The 19,914-nt window shown below is 40.9% G+C and overlaps 1 protein-coding gene across 1 annotated transcript in view; it reads left to right on the top strand.

Moving 5' to 3' along the window:
• SASS6 (SAS-6 centriolar assembly protein) overlaps positions 1 to 19,914 on the top strand; it is a 35,864-nt gene that overhangs the window by 7,935 nt on the left and 8,015 nt on the right. The window contains exons 3-14 of the mRNA XM_036272785.1: positions 3,236 to 3,315; positions 3,719 to 3,823; positions 5,299 to 5,470; positions 6,097 to 6,162; positions 7,220 to 7,339; positions 13,732 to 13,923; positions 14,652 to 14,846; positions 14,945 to 15,034; positions 15,109 to 15,288; positions 15,654 to 15,735; positions 16,621 to 16,754; positions 18,654 to 18,782. Of these exons, the coding sequence (XP_036128678.1) occupies positions 3,236 to 3,315; positions 3,719 to 3,823; positions 5,299 to 5,470; positions 6,097 to 6,162; positions 7,220 to 7,339; positions 13,732 to 13,923; positions 14,652 to 14,846; positions 14,945 to 15,034; positions 15,109 to 15,288; positions 15,654 to 15,735; positions 16,621 to 16,754; positions 18,654 to 18,782 (1,545 nt within the window). The remainder of the gene's footprint in view (positions 1 to 3,235; positions 3,316 to 3,718; positions 3,824 to 5,298; positions 5,471 to 6,096; positions 6,163 to 7,219; positions 7,340 to 13,731; positions 13,924 to 14,651; positions 14,847 to 14,944; positions 15,035 to 15,108; positions 15,289 to 15,653; positions 15,736 to 16,620; positions 16,755 to 18,653; positions 18,783 to 19,914) is intronic.

The following is a 19,914-nucleotide window of genomic DNA, read 5'->3' as shown; positions in this document are numbered from 1 at the left end:
GAGAAACATCAATCAGAGAGAACATCGATTGGCCGCCTCCTGCATGACCCGCACTGAGGATCTGGCCCACAACCTGGGCATGTGCCCTGACTGGGAATCAAACCAGCGACCTCTTGGTGCATGAGTCAACGCTCAACCACTGAGCCACACCGGCTGAACTATTTTTTTTCTTTTTAAACGTATCTTTATTGTTGAATGTATTACAGATGTCCCACCTATTTTCCCCATTGATCCCCTCTTCCACCCTCTTCATGCCTTCTTCATAGTATTGTCTGTGTCCATTGGTTATGCATATATGCATAGAAGTGCTTTGGTTTATGTCTTCCATCTCCCTCCCTTTGAGGTTCATCATCTAACAACCAATTTATACTTTTTTTATCCTCCCTGAGGACATTTTTCCACTTTTTTTTCAGGTAGAGTGGGAGGGAGAGAGAGGAACAGAGAGAGAGAGAGAGAAATATCGACGTGAAAGGGACACATCGAGTGGCTGCCACCGCACAACCAACCAGGGCCGGGCCAGGCTGACACTCTAACCGCTGAGCCAACCGGCCAGGGCCCTGTAAATTATTTTTTATTTCAGTTAGTTTTCTTCATTTCTGACTGGTCTTTTTTTATGTCTCTTCTTCTGACACTCCCATGATGTGAATGTTGGTATGCTTGAAGATGTCCAGAGGCTCCTTACACTATCCTCATTTTTTTTTTTTGTTCTGATTGGGTGTTTTTTGCTTCTTTATATTTCAAATATAATTTGCTTTTTGGCTTCATCTACTCTACTATTGATTCCCTGTAAATTATTATTATTTTTTTTTATCTTCACCCGAGGACCTTCCTCCATTTTTTGTTCAGACAGAGTGGGAGGGAGAGAGAGGAAGAGAGAGTGAGAGAGAAACATCGACGTGAAAGGGACCCATCGAGTGGCTGCCACCCGCATGACCAACCAGGGCCAGGGACAAACTGCAACCGAGGTACGCGTCCTTAGCGGGAACCAAACCCGGGTCTCTCTGGACCGCAGGCTGACACTCTAACCTCTGAGCCAACCAGCCAGGGCCCTGTAAATTATTTTTATTTCAGTTAGTTTTCTTCATTTCTGACTGGTCCTTTTTTTATGCTCTTGAGGTCCTCACTAAGTTCCTTGACATTCTCACTAAGTTCCTTAAAATTCTCACTAAATTCCTTGAACATCATTATAACCAGTGTTTTGAACTCTGCATCTGTTAGATTGCTTATCTCTATTTCATTTAGTTCTTGTTCTGGAGTTTTGTTCTGTTCTTTCATTTGGGACATGTTTCTTTGTCTCCTCATTTTGGCTGCCTCCCTGTGTTTGTTTCTATGTATTAGGTAGAGTTGCTATGTCCCCTAGGCTTCGTAGGGTGACCTATTGTTGTAGGTGTCCTGAAGGGTCCAGTGGCACAGTCTCCCTGGTCACCTCAGCTGGGCCCTCAAGGTGCACCCCTCATGTAGACTGTCCACCCTTCTGTTGTAATTAAGTCTTAATTGCTGTTGGCACGTCAATGGCAGCCAAACTGCAAAGTTTGGCCGTGTCCACTGACCTCTGACTACCTTAGAGGATCAACTGTGCAGGGCCCACCACACAGAGCAAGACTCTAGCAGGGCTATGGTACCCACTGGATCCGCTCCTTGAGTGTGTTGCTTGTGGAGGTGGTTGGGTGGTGGTGCCTCGCTGTGGTCTGAAGCTGTCCACTGGGTGTGCTGGCTCTGGGGCGAGGTCAGCCACTGCCTGTGTTCTACCAGGGCCACCAGGCATGAGCTACAAAGTGATCTACAGATGGCTGCTTCTTGTGCTGGTTTTGGAGGTGCCCAGGCAAAACTGTGAACCAAGGCTGGCTGCTTCTAGTGTCAGGCCTGGGGCCAGTTATCTAGAGATATGGGGCTCGCTGAGGCCAGATGCTGCTTGTTTGAGAGAATTTAGGAAAATCTGAAGCAAGAGCCAAGACAGGCCAATCCTATGGTACAGCCACTGGAAACGGTTCAGGTGGCGGCTTAGCAAATAGTGTGAGCCAGGTTGCTGGAGTCTCAGATATGGTGGCCATCTGCCTGCCCCATGGGGAAAGGGCTCACCAGAGGAACAAAGGCCTCCATCAGCACGTCTGTCCGGGAGAAAGCTGCCTCTCCAGCTCTCACCCCAATGCCAAACAACTCAGTTCTTCCCCATATGTCTCTGGTGCATCAAGTGGGATCTTATTCTTGACTGGAGTGCCTGTTTCTTTACTTTCCTTCATCATCCCGTTTTCCTTATACCGCTGTCCTCTGAAGGACGTGGTTTCGGTGCCCGTTTCCGCCAGCTGGAGCTGCTGTGCTGCACTGGCACATGGTAAACTTGATCTGGGAAGTCTTGATGAACGGTGTTGACTTCCTTTGAAACTGAGAACAGGTGGGTTCCACGTCTGCGGCCTCCTGGAGCTGGAGTGGTGGGCTGAGGAAGGAGCCCTGGCAGCCTGTCACCTGATACCTGTCCTCTGCCCGAGGCAAATGCTCCTTTTTTCCAGGGTGGATGATAGTTTCTGCTGATTTATTTGCCACTTTTTTTTTTAATCCTCACCTGAGGATATTTTTTTTCCCATTTATCTTCAGATAGAGTAGGAAGGAGAGAGAGAAAGAGAGAGAAAGAAGGAAAGGAGGGAGGGAGGGAGGAAGGAAGGAACGAACGAATGAACGAGCATACATCAGTGTGAGAGAGACACATGTACTGGTTGCCTCCCACATGACCCAACCAGGGCCGGGGACAAACCTCAACTGAGGTACGTGCCCTTGGCCAGAATCAAACCCACAACTCTTTGGTCCCTGGGTTGACGCTCTAACCTCTGAGCCAAACCGGCCCAGGGCTATTTGCTACTTTTGAAATACCAATTAACTTGCAGGAAACTGAAAATATAACTCAGTAGTATATGGTCAGGGGTAAAGATTATTTTTGTCGTGGTGTCACAGTGTGGCATGGACTGGGTCTTAATTTTCCTAAGCCTCTGCTAGGATGATATTCCTGAACTGAAAACTCCTAGTATTTAAATTTACCTTCCTTGACTGCCCTGTGGTTCTCTAGAAGCAGAGTAAGTACCTCTGTTTCAGATCTAAGTCTGTTAGACTAGTGAAAAGCCAGCAGCACCAGGAAACAGCCACCTGAAGCATGATGTTGGTACATCCATGTTGTTGGACGATATGCTTATTACTCTGAAAGCTACAGCTACTAAAAACATCTAAAAAACAATCTTTCTTTTAGGATTTAGTTATTCGTCTGACCGATGATACTGATCCATTTTTCCTCTATAACCTTGTTATATCTGAGGAAGATTTTCAGAGGTAACTAAATTTATTTTTTCTGGTTTTATATTTAACCTAGGAATAAGTAAGTTTTTTAAGTTTTATGAATGTATTGGTACTCTTCTCTTTGAAATACCTTTTAGAAGCATTTAGGTTTTTTTGAAACACTAGACTATTTATACTCTAATTACTCAGAATGTTTTTGAAAATATGGATTATGAGAGTTCTGCTTAGAATAGTTCAGATGAGATTGGGCATGTTCAGGGTGGTATGGCCGTAGACTGATTAGAATAGTTCAGAAATTTGTATCTTTAGATAAACTTATTGACCTTTTTCCTCTTATTGTATAAATTTTTATAAAAATCTAAGTTCCCTAGCTTATTAAATCTTGACTATGAGTGTTTAGTAAATAAAAAATCTTCTTTTCCTGTTTTCTGTGCAGTTTAAAATTCCAGCAAGGTCTTCTAGTAGACTTCTTAGCTTTCCCACAGAAATTCATAGATCTCCTTCAGCAGTGCACCCAAGAACACGCCAAGGAAATCCCAAGGTGAGTCTCGTGAGAACCCTGTATCATTAACCTTCTCCAAAGTGAACTCTTTTTTGTAAGACAAGTTGATATTTTCTGTATTGTAAGTATTCTTATCTGTCTTAAAAACTGAGATTCCAGGGCTCCACTACCTTTTAAATCTAATCTCATGATTAAAATGGGAAATACTGCCCTGGCTGGTTTGGCTCAGCAGTTAGAGTGTCGGCCCGCGGTCCAGAGAGACCTGGGTTCGGTTCCCACTAAGGGCATGTACCTCGGTTGCAGTTTGTCCCCGGCCCTGGTTGGGTCGTGTGGGTGGCAACCACTCGATGTATCCCTTTCATGTCGATATTTCTCTGTCTCTCTCTTTTTCTTCCTCTTTCTCCCTCCTACTCTATCTGAACAAAATATGGAAAAATGTCCTCAGGTGAGGATTAAATAAATAAATAAAATGGGAAATATTTACCCTTAATTTTCATGTGTTGACAAAGCCATTAAAATTATCTGAAATATTTACTAGCATCAAGTATATGTTTTTATAATGAACTTGGGAAAAGGAGAGAATAAGCGTGTGTGTGTGTGTGTGTGTGTGTGTGTGTGTGTGTGTATTCATGAGCTGCTGGTACCTGATCCTTCCATTGTCAAGTTCACCAACCTTTTTATATGTTGGCTCTTCGACTGATGCTTGTTCATTGAATCAATTATATCATTAAGGACTACAAAATTATACTTTTCTAATTCTATTCTTTCTATATTTATTGGGTATAATTCTTCTATAAAGAAGAACTTTTCCTTATCAATTATGGCGATTTGATTACTCTGAAAATTCATACAGGAAAGGATAAATGCTTAGTTCTTTACAATTGTCAGTTTTTAGAGTGAAAGTTGTTACTCTAGTTATTTTTGTGGTTTCAGTGGGGTTTTGGTTTTTTTTTGTTGTTGTTTTTTAATCCTCACCTGAGGACATTTTTTGCATTTATCTTGAGGGAGAGAGGAGGAAGGAAGAGAGAAACATCAACCTGTAAGAGACACGTCGAGTGGTTGCCACCCATACCACCCACACAACCCCTACTAGGGCCAGGGATAAACTGCAACCGAGGTACGTGCCCTAAGCAGGAACCGAACCCGGGCCTCTCTGGTCCGTGAGCCAATGGTCTAACCACTGAGCAAAACTGGCCAGGGCTTGGTATTTTTTTATTTTAGTGTTTTACTTTCCTAATCTGTCTCATCATGAACTCATGGACATTTATATATTCATTATGTTCCAGTCAGTCGTTTCTTTGTCCAATTGAGACATTTTACTACTTATGCCAGTTTATCCAATTTTACCATTGGGAGTCCTTTCATATTGAACCTATGATTGCAATATACCCCTTTTCCTTCTAATTGCTGATGATTCATTGAAACATAGAACATGATGTGATGGGGTTCATGATTCAATGGGAGATTTTCACTAACTCGTAAATGTGTTATAATGTGGCACTTTCTTTCTAAAGGTTTTTACTGCAATTAGTTTCTCCAGCAGCTCTTGTGGATAACTCACCTGCCTTTTTAAATGTAGTAGAGACAAATCCTTTTAAGCATCTTACACACCTCTCCCTAAAACTTTTACCTGGAAATGATGTGGAAATAAAGAAGTTTCTAGCAGGCTGTTTGAAATGTAGCAAGGTAAGATTTAAATAGAAGTTATTCTTTTAAAATAACTGCTGAAACACTCTGATAAATCACTGAATACCTATATTGCTTTTAGTTTTGTTTTTTTGGAAAAGATGTCCAGGAAATTTTTATAACATGTAATGAGTTAATTTTATTTTTCATTTGCTGAAGGTACAAGGATAGAACTGAACCAGGAATTGAGAAAGTTAGGTCCCAGGGTTTTTACCAATTTTCTGAGATTTTGGGCAGGTTACTTAAACTCTGGGTGACATAGTTTCATCAGCTTGTAGATATGTGTAGAAATATCTAACCTATCTTAAATGGAATGAAATAAAATATCTGCAGGTATCCTGAAAATTACAAAGCGCCCTATGACAACATTGGGAGGACTCTTAAGAATGTTCAGAAAGTCTCCTTAGTCAAATGCTGTTGATCAGTGATCTCAAAATTTAATGGTATACAAATCTTCTAGGGATCTTGCTGACCCAGATTCTGACTGGGAAAGTCTGAGGTGGGTCTATGACGCTGCATTTCTAACAAACTTTAGCATGATGCTGAGGCTATACTTTGTGACAGAGTGAGTAATACAGCTACAGATGATTAAATTGTAAGCTACATAATTTTATTTTTATAAACAGGAGGAAAAATTATCATTGACACAATCGCTAGAAGATGTTACTAGGCAACTGAATTTCACACAAAAGGTAATTAAATTCCATTTTTCTTCATAAGTCATCCAAACATTGGCTCTGAATCTCCTCTTGAATCCCATCCAGGCTTTTGTGTATTTTTTCAAAGCATGCTACCACAGAATTCCTTCTCCTTTCCCACCTCTCCTACCAGTTAACTGTCTTAATCTGATGCTTTCTCTCCTTGATATTTTATTCCAGCCAAACATTTTTGTTATCCTAACATAGGACACATTCCCTCCAGGTCTTCGTTAAATAAGATAATGTATAGTAGCTGTCACGGTTTCCTTCTCTGCTCCTCTTGTTTACCTCATTCCTCTTATCTAAGGCGGACTTTCAGTTCCTGTCTCTTACACTTTTTCCTGTCTTCCTTCTGTTATGTTTAGAGTTAATTTCTCTGATAGGTTTATCATTTGTCATAACTACTACCTTTCTGCCCCTAGTACTTGAAATTGAGGACCAAAGTATCTGATAATCTGTTTTTCTACATAGCACAGCCCACCTTGGGAACCGTGTTACTGGGCTTTGTGTGTTAAGTGAACTAACTACTCCCTGTGGCTAACTGGCTCCAGTGTGGGTTTATTTACTTCTTCATGGGTGGTGAAGAGCCAGATTTAACTGAAAGGTTAAAGATACGTTAAGTTTGACTGGTGGGCCATTGTAGACCTAAAATTGCTTTTATTCTAAAATTGCTTTTATTCTCATCTTGATTCCCTCAAATTCAAGAAATCTTTGAGTATGTTTTAAAAACCTGTGATTCCTGCCCTGGCCGGTTTGGCCCAGCATTTAGAGCGTCAGTCTGCAGACCAGGGAGTCCCAGGTTTGATCCCATGGCCCCGCTTGGGGTCGTGCGGGTGGCAACTGATTGATGTGTCTCTCTCACATTGATGTTTCTCTCTTTCCTTCCCTCCCACTCTCTGTGAAGATAAATGTAAAAATATCTCTGGTGAGGATTAAAAAAAAAAAAAGCTGTGGTTCCATTTTCTTTAATATCTTTGTAAATGTTACCATATTCTAACCCGATAACCTATTCAGGAAACTCATAATATTTTTGTATTAAACTCTAATGCAGACATTATCAGAAAAAATCCAAGAATTAGATAAATTGCGGAACGAATGGGCGTCACACACAGCAGCTTTGTCAAGTAAGCACTCTCAGGAGCTGGCCAGTGAGAGGGAAAAGGCCTTGCAGGTATGAGCTCGAAGGGAACTGGAAAAGGGTTTGAATTGCTCTTGATCAGACTCTTTTTTTTTTTAATTTGTTTTTGTTACAGATGTTTCTCATTTCTCCCCCATTGACACCCTCCTCCCATTTCCCCCCACCCCATTCCCAGCTTTGTTGTCCATGTTCATTGGTCATGCATGCATGCATATAAGTTCTGTGGTTTATCCCCCCCAATCCCCCTCCTCTGAGGCTTGTCATTTTGTACCTCATCTCTATGTCTCTGGGTTAATTTTGTTCATCAGTTTGTTTAGTTCATTATATGCTGCAAATAAGTGAGATCATGTGATATTTCTCTTTTCTGCTTGGCTTGTTTCCCTTAGCATAATACTCTCTAGGTCATTCCATGCCATCTCAAAAGATAAGAGATCTTTTTTTTCTTACACTTGCATAGTACTCCATTGTGTATATGTACCATAGCTTTTTAATCCACTCATCTACTGATGGACACTTGGGCTGTTTCCAGATCTTAGCTATTGTAAATAGTGCTGCTACGAACATAGGGGGTACATATATTCTTTCTGATTGGTGTTTCAGGCTTCTTAGGGTATATTCCTAGAAGTGGGATCACTGGATCAAATGGCAGTTCAATTTTTAACTTTTTGAGGTAATACCGTGGTGTTTTCCACAGTGGCTGCACCAGTCTGCATTCCCACCAGCAGTGTACTAGAGTCCCCTTTTCTCCACACCCTCGCCAACACTTATTGTTTGATGATTTGTTGATGGCAGCCATTCTGACAGGTATGAGGTGATAGCCTCATAGTTGTTTTAATTTGCATCTCTCTGATGATTAGTGATGTTGAGCATTTCTTCATATGTCTCTTGACTATTTGTATGTCCTGTTTGGAGAGATGTCTATTTAGGTCCTCTGCCCATTTTTTAATTGGGTTCTTCGTCTTCCTTTTGTTGAGTTGTATGAGCACTCTATATATTTTGGAAATTAACCCCTTATCTGATGCATCATTGGCGATTATGCTCTCCCATATAGTGGGATTCCTTTCCATTTTGATGGTTGTTTCTTTTGCTATGCAGAAGCTTTTTAGTTTGATGTAGTTTCATGTGTTCATTTTTTCTTTTGTTTCTCTTGCCTTAGGTGTTGTATCTTGGTCATATTCTTAACTCAAAAGAGAACTATGTGCTGGCTTTCAAGTGTTCAGACATTCCAGAAGTCTACAAAAATAATCTCTTCTTCAGAGTCTTACTACCCAGAGATAATCTATGAATACTTGATGGGTTTTTATTTCAGACTTTTCTCCATGTTTGTAAATATATAACTTGTAAATATTTGTTTATATTTACACTTGAAATATGTGAATTACATATAATTATAGATACATGTATACACACAGTGAGTTTTAGTTTTGTCCTATGCTGATGAGATCCTACTGGATATATTGACTATAATGTTTTTTCACCCAAATAGTGGTTCTCAACCTTCCTAATGCTGCGACCCTTTAATACAGCTCCTCATGTTGTGGTGACCCCCAACCATAAAATTATGTTTGTTTCTACTTCATAACTGTAATTTTGCCACTGTTATGTCTTAGGCGACCCATGTGACAGGGTCATTTGACCTCCCAAGGGATCGCGACCCACAGGTTGAGAACCACTGAAACATGACATTGTAGGTATTGTTCTTTTTCAGTTCAGATATTTCTTTTTTTTTTTTTAATTTTTTTTTTTTTCCCCTCACCCGAGGACATTTTTCCATTTTTTGTTCAGGTAGAGTGGGAGAGAGAGAGAGGAACAGAGAGAGAGAGAAACATCGATGTGAAAGGAACACATCGAGTGGCTGCCACCCGCACAACCGACCAGGACCGGGGACAAGCTACAACCGAGGTACGCGCCCTTAGCGGGAACCGAACCCGGGTCTCTCAGGATCGCAGGCCGACGCTCTAACCGCTGAGCCAAACCGGCCAGGGCCAGATATTTCTTTTTTTCAGTGGCTGCATAGTAGTCATTATTTGGACATAAATTACTTAATGCTTACCCAACTGGTGGACATTAAAATCTTCAAATTTTTGGTTATTACAAATAATACTGTAGTGAACATTGCTTGCTCCTACAAGTGAAATTGCAATATACTCATATAAAATATTAATGGATATTGCACACTGTAACATCAAAGTGACTGAAGGATTTGTTTGCCTTCTTTACTGCTTTTTTTTTTTCAAATCTTTATTGTTGGATGTAAAATGTATTACAGATGTTCCACATTTTTCCCCCATTGACCCCCTCCTCCCTACTCCCGCCCCCCTCCCACCTTTTCCCACACTATTGTCTGTGTCCATTGGTTATGCATATAAGTTCTTTGGTTTATTTCTTCCCACCCCCCAACCCCTTTCCCTTTGAGGTTTGTCAGTCTAGCAGTGAATTTGTGCTTCTCAATCCCTTCACCTTTTTCACCCATTCCCCAACCCCTCTCCCAACTGGCAACCAACAAAAATGTTCTCTGTATCTATGAGAATGTTTCTGTTCTACCTGTTCATTTTGTTTGTAGATTCCATTGTTGATAGATCTGTGTTCATTGCCATTTTGTTTGTTCATACATTTTATCTTTTCCTTCAAAAAGACCATCATTTCATATAATAATGGTTTGGTAGTGATGAACTCCTTTAACTTTTTCTTGTCTGGGAAAGTTTTTATATGTTCATCGATTCTAAATGACAGCTTTGCAGGATAGAGTAATTCTGGTTGTAGGTTCTTGGTTTTCATCACTCTGACTATTTCTTGCCACTCCCTCTGCCCTGCAAAGTTTCTTTCGAGAAATCAGCTGACAGCCTAATGGGAACTCCCTTGTAGGTAACCAGCTGCCTTTCTCTTGCTGCTTTTAAGATTCTCTCTTTGTCCTGAACCTTTTGCATTTTGATGATGATGTGTCTTGGTGTGGGCCTCTTGGGGTTCATCTTGTTTGGGACTCTGTGCTTCCTGGACTCGTATGTCTGTTTCCTTCACCATGTTAGGAAAGTTTTCTGCCATTATTGTTTCAAACAGGTTTTCGATTTCTTGTTCTTGCTCTTCTTCTTCTGGCACCCCCAAGATGCGAGTGTTGGCACGCTTGAAGTTGTCCCAGAGGCTCCTTACATTATCGTCATTTTTTTGGATTCTTTTTTCTTTTTGCTGTTCTGATTGGGCATTTTTTGCTTCCTTATATTCCAAATCGATGGTTTGCTCCTTGGATTTACGTATTCTATTATTGAAGCTGTGTAAATTATTCTTTATTTCAGTTCATGCCTCCTTCAATTCTGTGTATCCATGATTTCTAACTGGTCCTTTTTTATGCTCTTGAGACCCTCCCTAAGTTCACTGAGGTTCTCACTAAGTTCATTGAGCATCCTTACAAGCAGTATTTTGAACTCAGTATCTGTTAGTTTGCTTATCTCCATTTCGCTTAGTTCTTTTATTGGGGTTTTGTTCTGTTTTTTCATTTGGGACGTGTTTCTTTGTCTCCTCATTTTGGCTGCCTCCCTGTGTTTGTTTCTGTGTATTACTTAATGAGAGGTATGAGGCTAGCTGAGACCAGATGCTGCTCTTTTGAAAGAATTTAGGAAAAACCTGAAGCAGGATCCAAGACTGGCCAATCCTATGGTTAAGCAAGTGGCTACAGCTTGGGTGGGCTTGAAAGTTGGGTTGGGCGGGGCGGGGCCTCAGGGAGTCAGCAGGGCGGGGCTACCAGTGTGATCCAGGTTGCTGGAGTCCCAGATATGGCTTCTGTCTGCCACCCCCGGGAAGGGCTCACCAAAGGAACAAAGGCCTCTTACAGCACGTTTGTCCCCGAGAAAGCCCCCTCTCCAGCCCTTGCTCCAGTGCCAAACAGCTCAGTTCTTCCCTGTGTGTCTCTGGCACCCCTCGAGCTGCCTCCCCTCCGAGCTTAGAGGGAGAGAGTCCGATAAGTCCGTGCGCGGGCCCTTTAAGGAGCTGCCTGGGGCTCCAGCCGCCTCAGCTTCCCTGAGCCTCAGTTCCTGCTGGTTTTTCCAGCCAGAAGTGATGGGGATTCTCTTCCTGGCACTGGAACCCTGAGCGGGGCACCTGGTGTGGGACGGGGACCCCTCAGTCCTCAAGGAGGACCTTCCCAGCCAAGGTGTCCTCCTGATTTTTATCCGCCACACGTGGGTGTGGGACCAGCCCGTCGCGCCCCTCGCGCCGCCGCCCCTCCTACCAGTCTGGATGTGGCTGCTGCTTTAATTCCGTAGTTGTAGGGCTTCCATTCAGCTTGATTTCAGGCGGTTTTGAATGATGGTTGTTCTGTAGTTTAGTTGTAACTTTGATGTGGTTGTGGGAGGACGCGATACCGCGTTTACCTACCCGCCATCTTGACCGGAAGTCTTCTTTACTGCTTTTTATGATAGGTTGTGAATCAGTCCTTTGAGACTTTAAAACTAGGCCACTCTGTTCTCCTCTTGCTGGTAGATTTTCTATCAGAATCAACTGAAATAAAGTAGAAAATGTAAATGATGTAATTCTGTCCTACACCTTTTTTTTAAAACAAAAACGCCAAAATTGTAATGATCACTGGGATCATTTTTCTCCTTATACTGCCTTTGGCCTGAGTTGCCTGGAGTGTGTCTGAGCACCCTCTGAGACAGCTCTAGTCAGCACCTTGCCCGGATCGCTCCGCTGTTTCCTCTGGGTGCTCCTGCAGCGGCTCTCTGCAGGGCTACGCTTTCCCTTTTAAATGGCCTCTTTCCTGTTTTATCTTTTTTGCTCCCTTCTCCTCCCCTTTTCAATTTTTCAAAAATGGGGGTATTCATAAAGTAGTTATGTGAAATTTCCGAAGTATTTTATGAAAGAAATACTTTCCTATACTTGTGGTAGGAATTTTTGAATGGGTACAACTTTTCTATAATGCAGTTTTATATTTTATTTTATTTCTTAATTTGTTTGTTGTTAGTTTTTATAAGCAAAAGTTTATTTAAAAAGTCACGGAGGTAGAAGAATTGAGCCAGCTGGGCTTTGCGGGCTCAGGAAACAGGCAAAGGAAGGACCCTTGGAGCTTGTGGGGGTGGAGGGGAGAGAACGCTGGAATGCAGTTTTAGAACTTCTGTCGAGCTTTATATATGTTTACATTCTTTTACCTATAGTTGATCATAAGGAAATAATCTGAATTCTGGATGTGTGTCTATCTATGTACCATAATATGAATTGTTTTATTTGTAATTGTTAAATTGGAAACTGTCCACAGTAGGGCAGGGATTAAATGAATGAAGGTACAGCTATGGGTGGAGCGCTGGGCAGCTACGAACGTGTTTGCAGAGTTTTTCTAGTGGCGTGAGGAGGTGTAGATGGTAAGAGAATAAAACGCATGATTAGCCCTGGCTGGTTTGCTCAGCAGTTAGAGCATCGACCCGTGGACCCAAGAGTCCTAGGTTTGGTTTCCACTAAGGGCGCTTGCCTCAGTTGTAGTTTGTCCCTGGCCCTGGTTGGAGCCGTGTAGATGGCAGCCACTGGATGTGTCCCTCTCACATAGATGTTTCTCTCTCTTTCCCTCCCTCTCTATCTCCTGCTCTGTCTGAAAATAAATGCAAGAAAAAAAGAGCATGATTAAATTGTGTACATACTTTGTTCACTTAAATATGTAAATTGTGCATGTGTGGGTGATATTAATTTATATAAATGGCTGGAAAGAAATACCCTACATCTTTAGAGTGACTTGCTGGATGAGATTATTGGTTATTTGTGATTTCTTTCTTTATGCCTTTAAGAGCATGTATAACTTTCATAATCAGAAAACTAGACTTTATTTTTTAAAAGTATTTAGGATTTGATAGTGTTCATCAACAGAAGTTACCAAGATATGTTGTAGTATGATTCAAACAGCACCAGAGCTTACACAGTTCAAATTTTAGTTTTGGTAAAATGTGACTACTAAATGTAGGACTAACTAATGCACAATATCTTGCTGATTTCACAAATTTAGGGGGTGGTGTTTTTTTTTAATTTCATTATAAAACATATTCTTGTAAAAAACAGAAACAGCATAATGGTGTTTAAAGCAAATATTGAAAGTTTCTTATGGACCTACTTTTTTTTTTAAACAAATAGGTTCACTCTATACATACTGTTTTGTAGTTTGTTCTTTTTACTTACTCATACATTACTCTTCTCTGAATTTGAAGATTATTACATCTAAACATATATGTGTCTAGGAGAAGCAGAAGTTATGAGTGAGGTTAGAGTATAAATCTGTCTTACTTTCTCCTTCATGAAATCCATAATTGAAAATAGATCCTCTTCAGAACAGGGGAATCTTATAATTATATAGAAGAATAACTAAGATTTTTTTCTTCTTCAAATTTTCCTGTGTTTGTATTTCTGGTTTTTTTTTCTTTTTGAGATTGGTACTGTATCTTATTATATAATAGGCGCAGGTTCACTACCAACAGCAGCATGAGCAGCAGAAAAAAGACTTAGAAATCCTCCATCAGCGAAACAGCCAGCAGCTGCAGAGCAGGTTGTCTGAATTAGAAGCAGCTAATAAAGACCTCACCGAAAGGAAGTACAAAGGAGATGCCACCATCAGAGAACTTAAAGCAAAACTGTCCGGGGTTGAGGAGGTATTGAACATTGGCTTTGGTCCCCCCCCCCCCCCCCATATAAAGAACTTATAGCAACAGAGATAAATATTAACTCTAGATTATGGTTCTCACCCTTGGCTATCCTTCGAATCAGTTGCAGAAGTATTAAATGTCCTAGTGCCTGGTCCTTCCCTCATACTGACTAAATCAGAATCTCTTGGGGGTGGTACCAGGCATCTGACAGATGTACCTTGGAGATATTTCAGGTTGGGTTCCAGAGCACCGCAATAAAGCGAGTACAGTGGTTTTTAAAAACTTTCCAGGTGATGCAATACGCAGATGAGTTTGAGGGTCGCTGTTTAGATGGTAGAATGATAAGGTTTTTAATTTATTTTATGTATTTTGAAATTCTATTGTAATCAGTATTTATTACCTAAGTGATTTTTTAAGACAAAATTTTCTCGTGTCTGTGTTTCTGTTTTTTTCTTATTAGCTTTTTTTTTCAAGTTTTAGTAATCAATTCATAAATTAGGATTGTTTTATTTTCCCTTGTTGTGATTGGATTAATTTTAGTCTATTTTACAGCTCTATTCCAAATCACAAGTTACATATACCCTTAGACTTTCATGTCCTTTAGAAAAACATCAGTATTAAAACTTTAAAGTTATTGAAGATTTTTTTATATTTTAAACATTTTAATTACAGATATGTAATCAGATGGGCCAGCTTCACGTTTTCACTATGCATCATTGTTTCCCCTCCTCTAGGAGCTCCAGCGGGCTAAGCAAGAAGTCCTCTCTTTGCGGAGGGAGAATTCTACACTGGACGCCGAATGCCACGAAAAAGAAAAGCATGTTAATCAGCTACAAACAAAGGTGGCTGTTTTAGAACAGGAAATCAAGGATAAGGACCAGCTTGTTCTAAGAACAAAAGAAGCGTTTGATACAATCCAGGAACAAAAGGTCTGTTTTAAAATTTTGTAAAGAAATTGATGTTCACATTTATAGACGGATGCTCTTCTTAAACAGTTGTCCTAATCATGTTTTTAAAAATATATCAGGTGGCTTTAGAAGAACATGGTGATAAAAATCGGGTGCAAATAGGAAAACTTGAAGATACCATAAAATCATTATCAGCAGAACTACTTAAGGTTTGTCTTTAAAAATAATAGCACATTAATATTTTATTGGATTATGTAGAAGTAAACATGAAGCTCTTTTACAGGCAAATGAAATTATCAAGAAGTTACAAGGGGATCTGAAAACTTTAATGGGTAAATTGAAACTGAAGAACACGGTTACCATTCAGCAAGAGAAACTCTTGGCTGAAAAGGAAGACAAATTACAAAAGGAACAAAAGGAATTACAAGATGTGGGACAGTCTCTCCGAAGTAAAGAGCAGGAGGTGATTCATATTCCATACTTCTTTCTGCAGGCAGGATTATTTGTAAAGGATACAGATTTCCTCAGACATAAGTTTAAATTTCTGCTTTGTTATATTAGAAAATGGCTTGGGCTATTTTTTTTTTCCCCCAAAGAGCATGACTAGATTCAACAGAAGTTAGTAACTTATTTTTGTTTGAAAAGTTAGTTATCATGGCTCACATACCTTGAGTGTTTGTGTGTGTGCACAAATATTTTCCTGCATAGGTGAGCTAATTTTATCATTTAATAATAATTAGGAACAATGGACTCTTTAATTAATAGTAATACATTTCTCCAGTTTTTATTTTAGTCTTTATTATACTGATGAGGATTGACAAATTTCAGGTATGCAAATTACAAGAACAATTAGAAGCTACCATTCAAAAACTTGAAGAAAGCAAACAGCTTCTAAAAAATAATGAAAAGTGTAAGTATGTTATCTTTTTATGTAAATAAAATTTGTAGTTTTATTCTTTTTTTGATAGAGTGGGAGGGAGGGATGGGGAGAGAGAGAAAGAGAGGAAGAAACAGTGTGAGAGAGACACATCGATTGGTTGCCTCCCACACGACCCTGACTAGGGTTGGGGATGGAACCTGCAACCCAGGTACATGCCCTTGTCCGGGAATCAAACCCAAGACCTTTGGTCCAAGGGCCAGTGCTCTAACCACTGAGCAAACTGGCCAGGGCTATAGTTTTATTTTTAACCTGAATATTATATTTGAATTCTTAGAAGTTTAGGAAAATCAGGATATTGCTATATACAAATAATTTCTGTTTGAAATACAGTGTTTTAATGTCTTTGCTGTAGTAAATTATATCACCTGCCCTGTAAAACAATTACCATCATTTTATAAAAAACAAACTATATTATATGTATTGGTAACCCAAAATTAAAAGTATTGAAAACATTAACTATAACTTATAAAGTTCTTCACGACTCTTTTTTAATTGCTGTATTTACCTAATAGTAATAATATGAATTATTAAGCCTTTAACATTTTTCTGAGTTTCTAGTATCGGTTGTCAGATGTGAGTATGAACTTGAAGTAAACTGTAAGGTATTCTAGAAATGAAAGCCTTCAGAGGGATCCTTTAGTTAGGCTAGTGATAGAATAAGGGGTCCTATTTGGCAGTTGCTAAAATGAGAATCTTCAATGACAGAAATTTAAGTTGTTCTCCTGTGATAGGAGGTAGTTTAAAAAACTTAAAATTTTAGAAACCTGAATAGAATTTTTAAATATTTAAAATTATTTGGAAACTAAAAACAGTCTAATAAAGTTCTTTCCCTTGTTTCTTGTTCTTTTCTGTCAGTGATCACATGGCTAAATAAAGAACTCAATGAAAACCAGCTGGTGAGGAAGCAGGGCGTGCTGGGCCCTGCCACCACGCCGCCAGGGCTTCCGGCCAGCGCCCTCAGGGGCGGAGTCTCTCCCAGCCCCAGTGCGGTGAGATTTAAACGGGGACTGCGTTTCCTACAGCAGAATGTTCCAGATTGTTAGGAAGTCTCCGTGATGTAGGTGCTGGTGCTGAAAGATTAGTGTCTTGCAGTTATTAGTACTGGTAGAGTTTAACTAGTTGCCCGGAAGTGGGACACATTGGTGTACTTGCTCTTAAGAGAGGCTGTATTTCAAGGGCACACACATACACACACACACACACACTCCCCTCCCTTCCTTCCTCCATCCCTCCCTCCCTCTCTCTCTCTCTCTCTCTCTCTCTCTCTGCACACACATATATATATTTAGGAGGCCTCAAGAAGGGAGAACAAGATTTGGTCTCCAGTTTGGAACTGTGGCAGAACGAACCTGAATGGAGTTCTGTCAGAGAGACAAAAGTCCTGCTACCAGGCTTGTCAGCTCTGCATTCTGGAAAAAAACTGCCTGTGAGAGAAGTTTTCTAGCTTCCAGGACCAGATCTCTTTTTCCTTGCCAAAAATGAGACCTGGGTGTTGATAGGAGCTGGACTGGCACTCCCAGCTAGGGTCGGACGAGCCCACTGTGACTGCTGGGTCAAGACACAAGCAAGACCACTCCAGCCCTGGCCAGTGACTCAGTTAGTTGGAGCGTCATCTGGTACACCAAAAGGTTTCAGGTTCAGTTCATGGTCAGGGAAAATACCTAGTTGCAGGTTTGATCCCTTGTCAGGGCACATGGGAGGCAGCTGATCTATGTTTCTCTCTCTCTCTCTCTCTCTCTCTCCCCCCCCCACCCTCTCCTTCTCTAAAAAAAATTAATAAACATGTCCTTGGTGAGAGGATTAAAAAAACAAGTCCACTCCATAATCATGTCTGAACACAGACGAAAGTACAAACATTGCCAAACCACAAAAGTGGGCAAACATCTTATCCTTGGTCACCTGGATCCTTTAGTCCCAGTTACAACTTTGGCTTAATGCATTTCTCCTGCCTTCAGATGAGATTTACTCGTACCCAGACAGACAGTTAGCCTCATCTTATAGCATCCAGTCCATAGGAAAGCCCCACTTTCTCAAACCATCTCTAAGTCATCTAGCATCTGGCTATAAGTCCCTTTAACAGCCTGTGACTGACACCCTGTGGTTCCTCATTGCGTGCAGTCTTCCTCAATGCCAGGAGCAAGAAGCAATGATCTACCCAGCGAGTGCACCTGTAGATGTATTTCTGGAGTCACTGGCTGGAGTGCTTTGGCAGAGGATTTAAAGTTCAAATGTCTAATGAATTTCTAATCTGCTGGGAAAGGATTTCTGCTTATTTGGAAAAGTGTAGAAAGAGGTGCCTGATACTGAATTACAAAGTTGAAAAGACTGATGATAAATTGCTGTGTGAAGGATATTATTTGTTACACAGCCACTGATGTACACACTTAATATTTGTGTTTCAGCTGGCTTCTTACTCAGTCAACTGTCTTCATGACATTGGTTAATGATGGTGTTTGTAGAATGAAAATTATCAGCAAAGCAAATAATTGTCTCAGTCAGTTTAAGAACACTGATGATCTTGTTCCTACTCTGGCAGAAGATACTTTTTTTTATTCCTGATTGGTTTATTGATCTATGACTCCACTCCTTTCCCCCTTTTTTGGAGTGGGGGCAGGAGGGAACCCAGATGCTTCAGAGTCTTTGTTTTCATTGTTCCAGGCAGGTTCAGTGGTGGGTGTGTTGAGCTTGCACAACCCCTCGGACAGGCCGAGCCCCGACCTTGCGCTGTGTGACCAAGCAGAGCTTGGTGGTGTCATGGTGGGCACAGTTGGCCTCTGAGATGGCGCTGTTAACTCAGCTGTTACAGCACATGCTGATGCCTCTTGGACCAGCACATACTGTTTAGAAGTGATTTCTCATTGTTAACGTTCTTGTATTTGTATTTTTAGGTTGATGGTAGACTGACTTACCCAGCTTGTGGAATTGGTTACCCTGGCTCCTCAGCATTTGCTTTCCAGAACACCTTTTCCCACCCTCTGTCTGCCAAGAGCACCGGCTACCCAGGTGTAGGACCAAAGGTAGGGAAATTTGTACTATTTCTTTTTAACATGGCAAATTATTAACATATATAAATCTTTAAAAATGTATTTTGTGCCCTGGCCAGCTTGACTCAGCGGTTAGAGCATCAGCCCTTGGACTGAAGGGTCTTGGGTTTGATTCCTGGTCAAGGGCACATACTTGGGTTGCAGGTTCGATCCCTGGCCTCAGTGTCTCTCTCACATTGATGTTTCTCTCTCTCTCTCTTTCTCTCTCTCCCTCCTTCCTCCTCCCTCATCCTCTTCCCTCCTCCCTCCCTCCCACTCTATCTAAAAATCAGTGGAAACTATCCTCTGGTGAAGATTAACAACAACAAAAAGTATTCTGTGATCAGCTGTGAGTATGGGATAGTGTATGAGATGAATGTATTATTGACTGTCTAGTGTGTGTGCTTACAGGAAATACTGTGCACTGTGTGATATGTCTTGTCATTGGGATTTATAACTGTCTGGACATCATCTGCATAAACTGTATTTATTCCTATTCAACCACTCTCTTTTTATTCATTCTTCTACTTATATCTCCTACAACTCTCAGACCTAACCAGGACTCCTGCTGCTGAGTGGGAGCTGTGGCGTCTGTTTCAGATTCCGTTGCCAGTACTTCCAGGTCTGGAAGGGAGGCTTAGAGCAGAGCCCGAAACGCAGTTCTGACGTCCTCTCAGACGGAGCGTGCTCAGCAGTCCCTCTGGTTGTTGGTTTCCTTGCTGAGGCTCTTTGCATTAATTTGAGTTCTTCATCATCATTGTTATTCCCAGTGTCCTAGATTTATTTATTCTTTTCACATGTGTTATTTTACTTTCACAGTGATCTAATCCACCCAGACCAACCACTGATTTTATTTTCATTCCTAACTTCTGGTCTAGATTGATTTCTTCCTCTACATCTTAGAGACAAACATTTCAGAAAGAATTTTATAAAAGGCACAGCTGAGGGCTTTGGAAACGCGTTAGGAGCCCTCAGGTTGCTCTGGCCGCTGTGCTGCTCTGTGGCTTTTGTCTGAGTGACTGTCCGGACTAGAGAGAAGCTGCAATGAAATGAGAATTAAGCCACTTTTATGTTTAGAATAGCATTGTATAGAGTATTTAGATGCATTTTATTAACTTGCTTTGTA

The sequence above is a fragment of the Molossus molossus genome, unplaced genomic scaffold, assembly GCF_014108415.1.
Source record: "Molossus molossus isolate mMolMol1 unplaced genomic scaffold, mMolMol1.p scaffold_m16_p_20, whole genome shotgun sequence".
NCBI classification, from domain to species: Eukaryota; Metazoa; Chordata; class Mammalia; order Chiroptera; family Molossidae; genus Molossus; species Molossus molossus.
The sequence above is the reverse complement of the archived record's forward strand: the minus strand, read 5'-3'. Positions and strand labels throughout refer to the sequence as shown.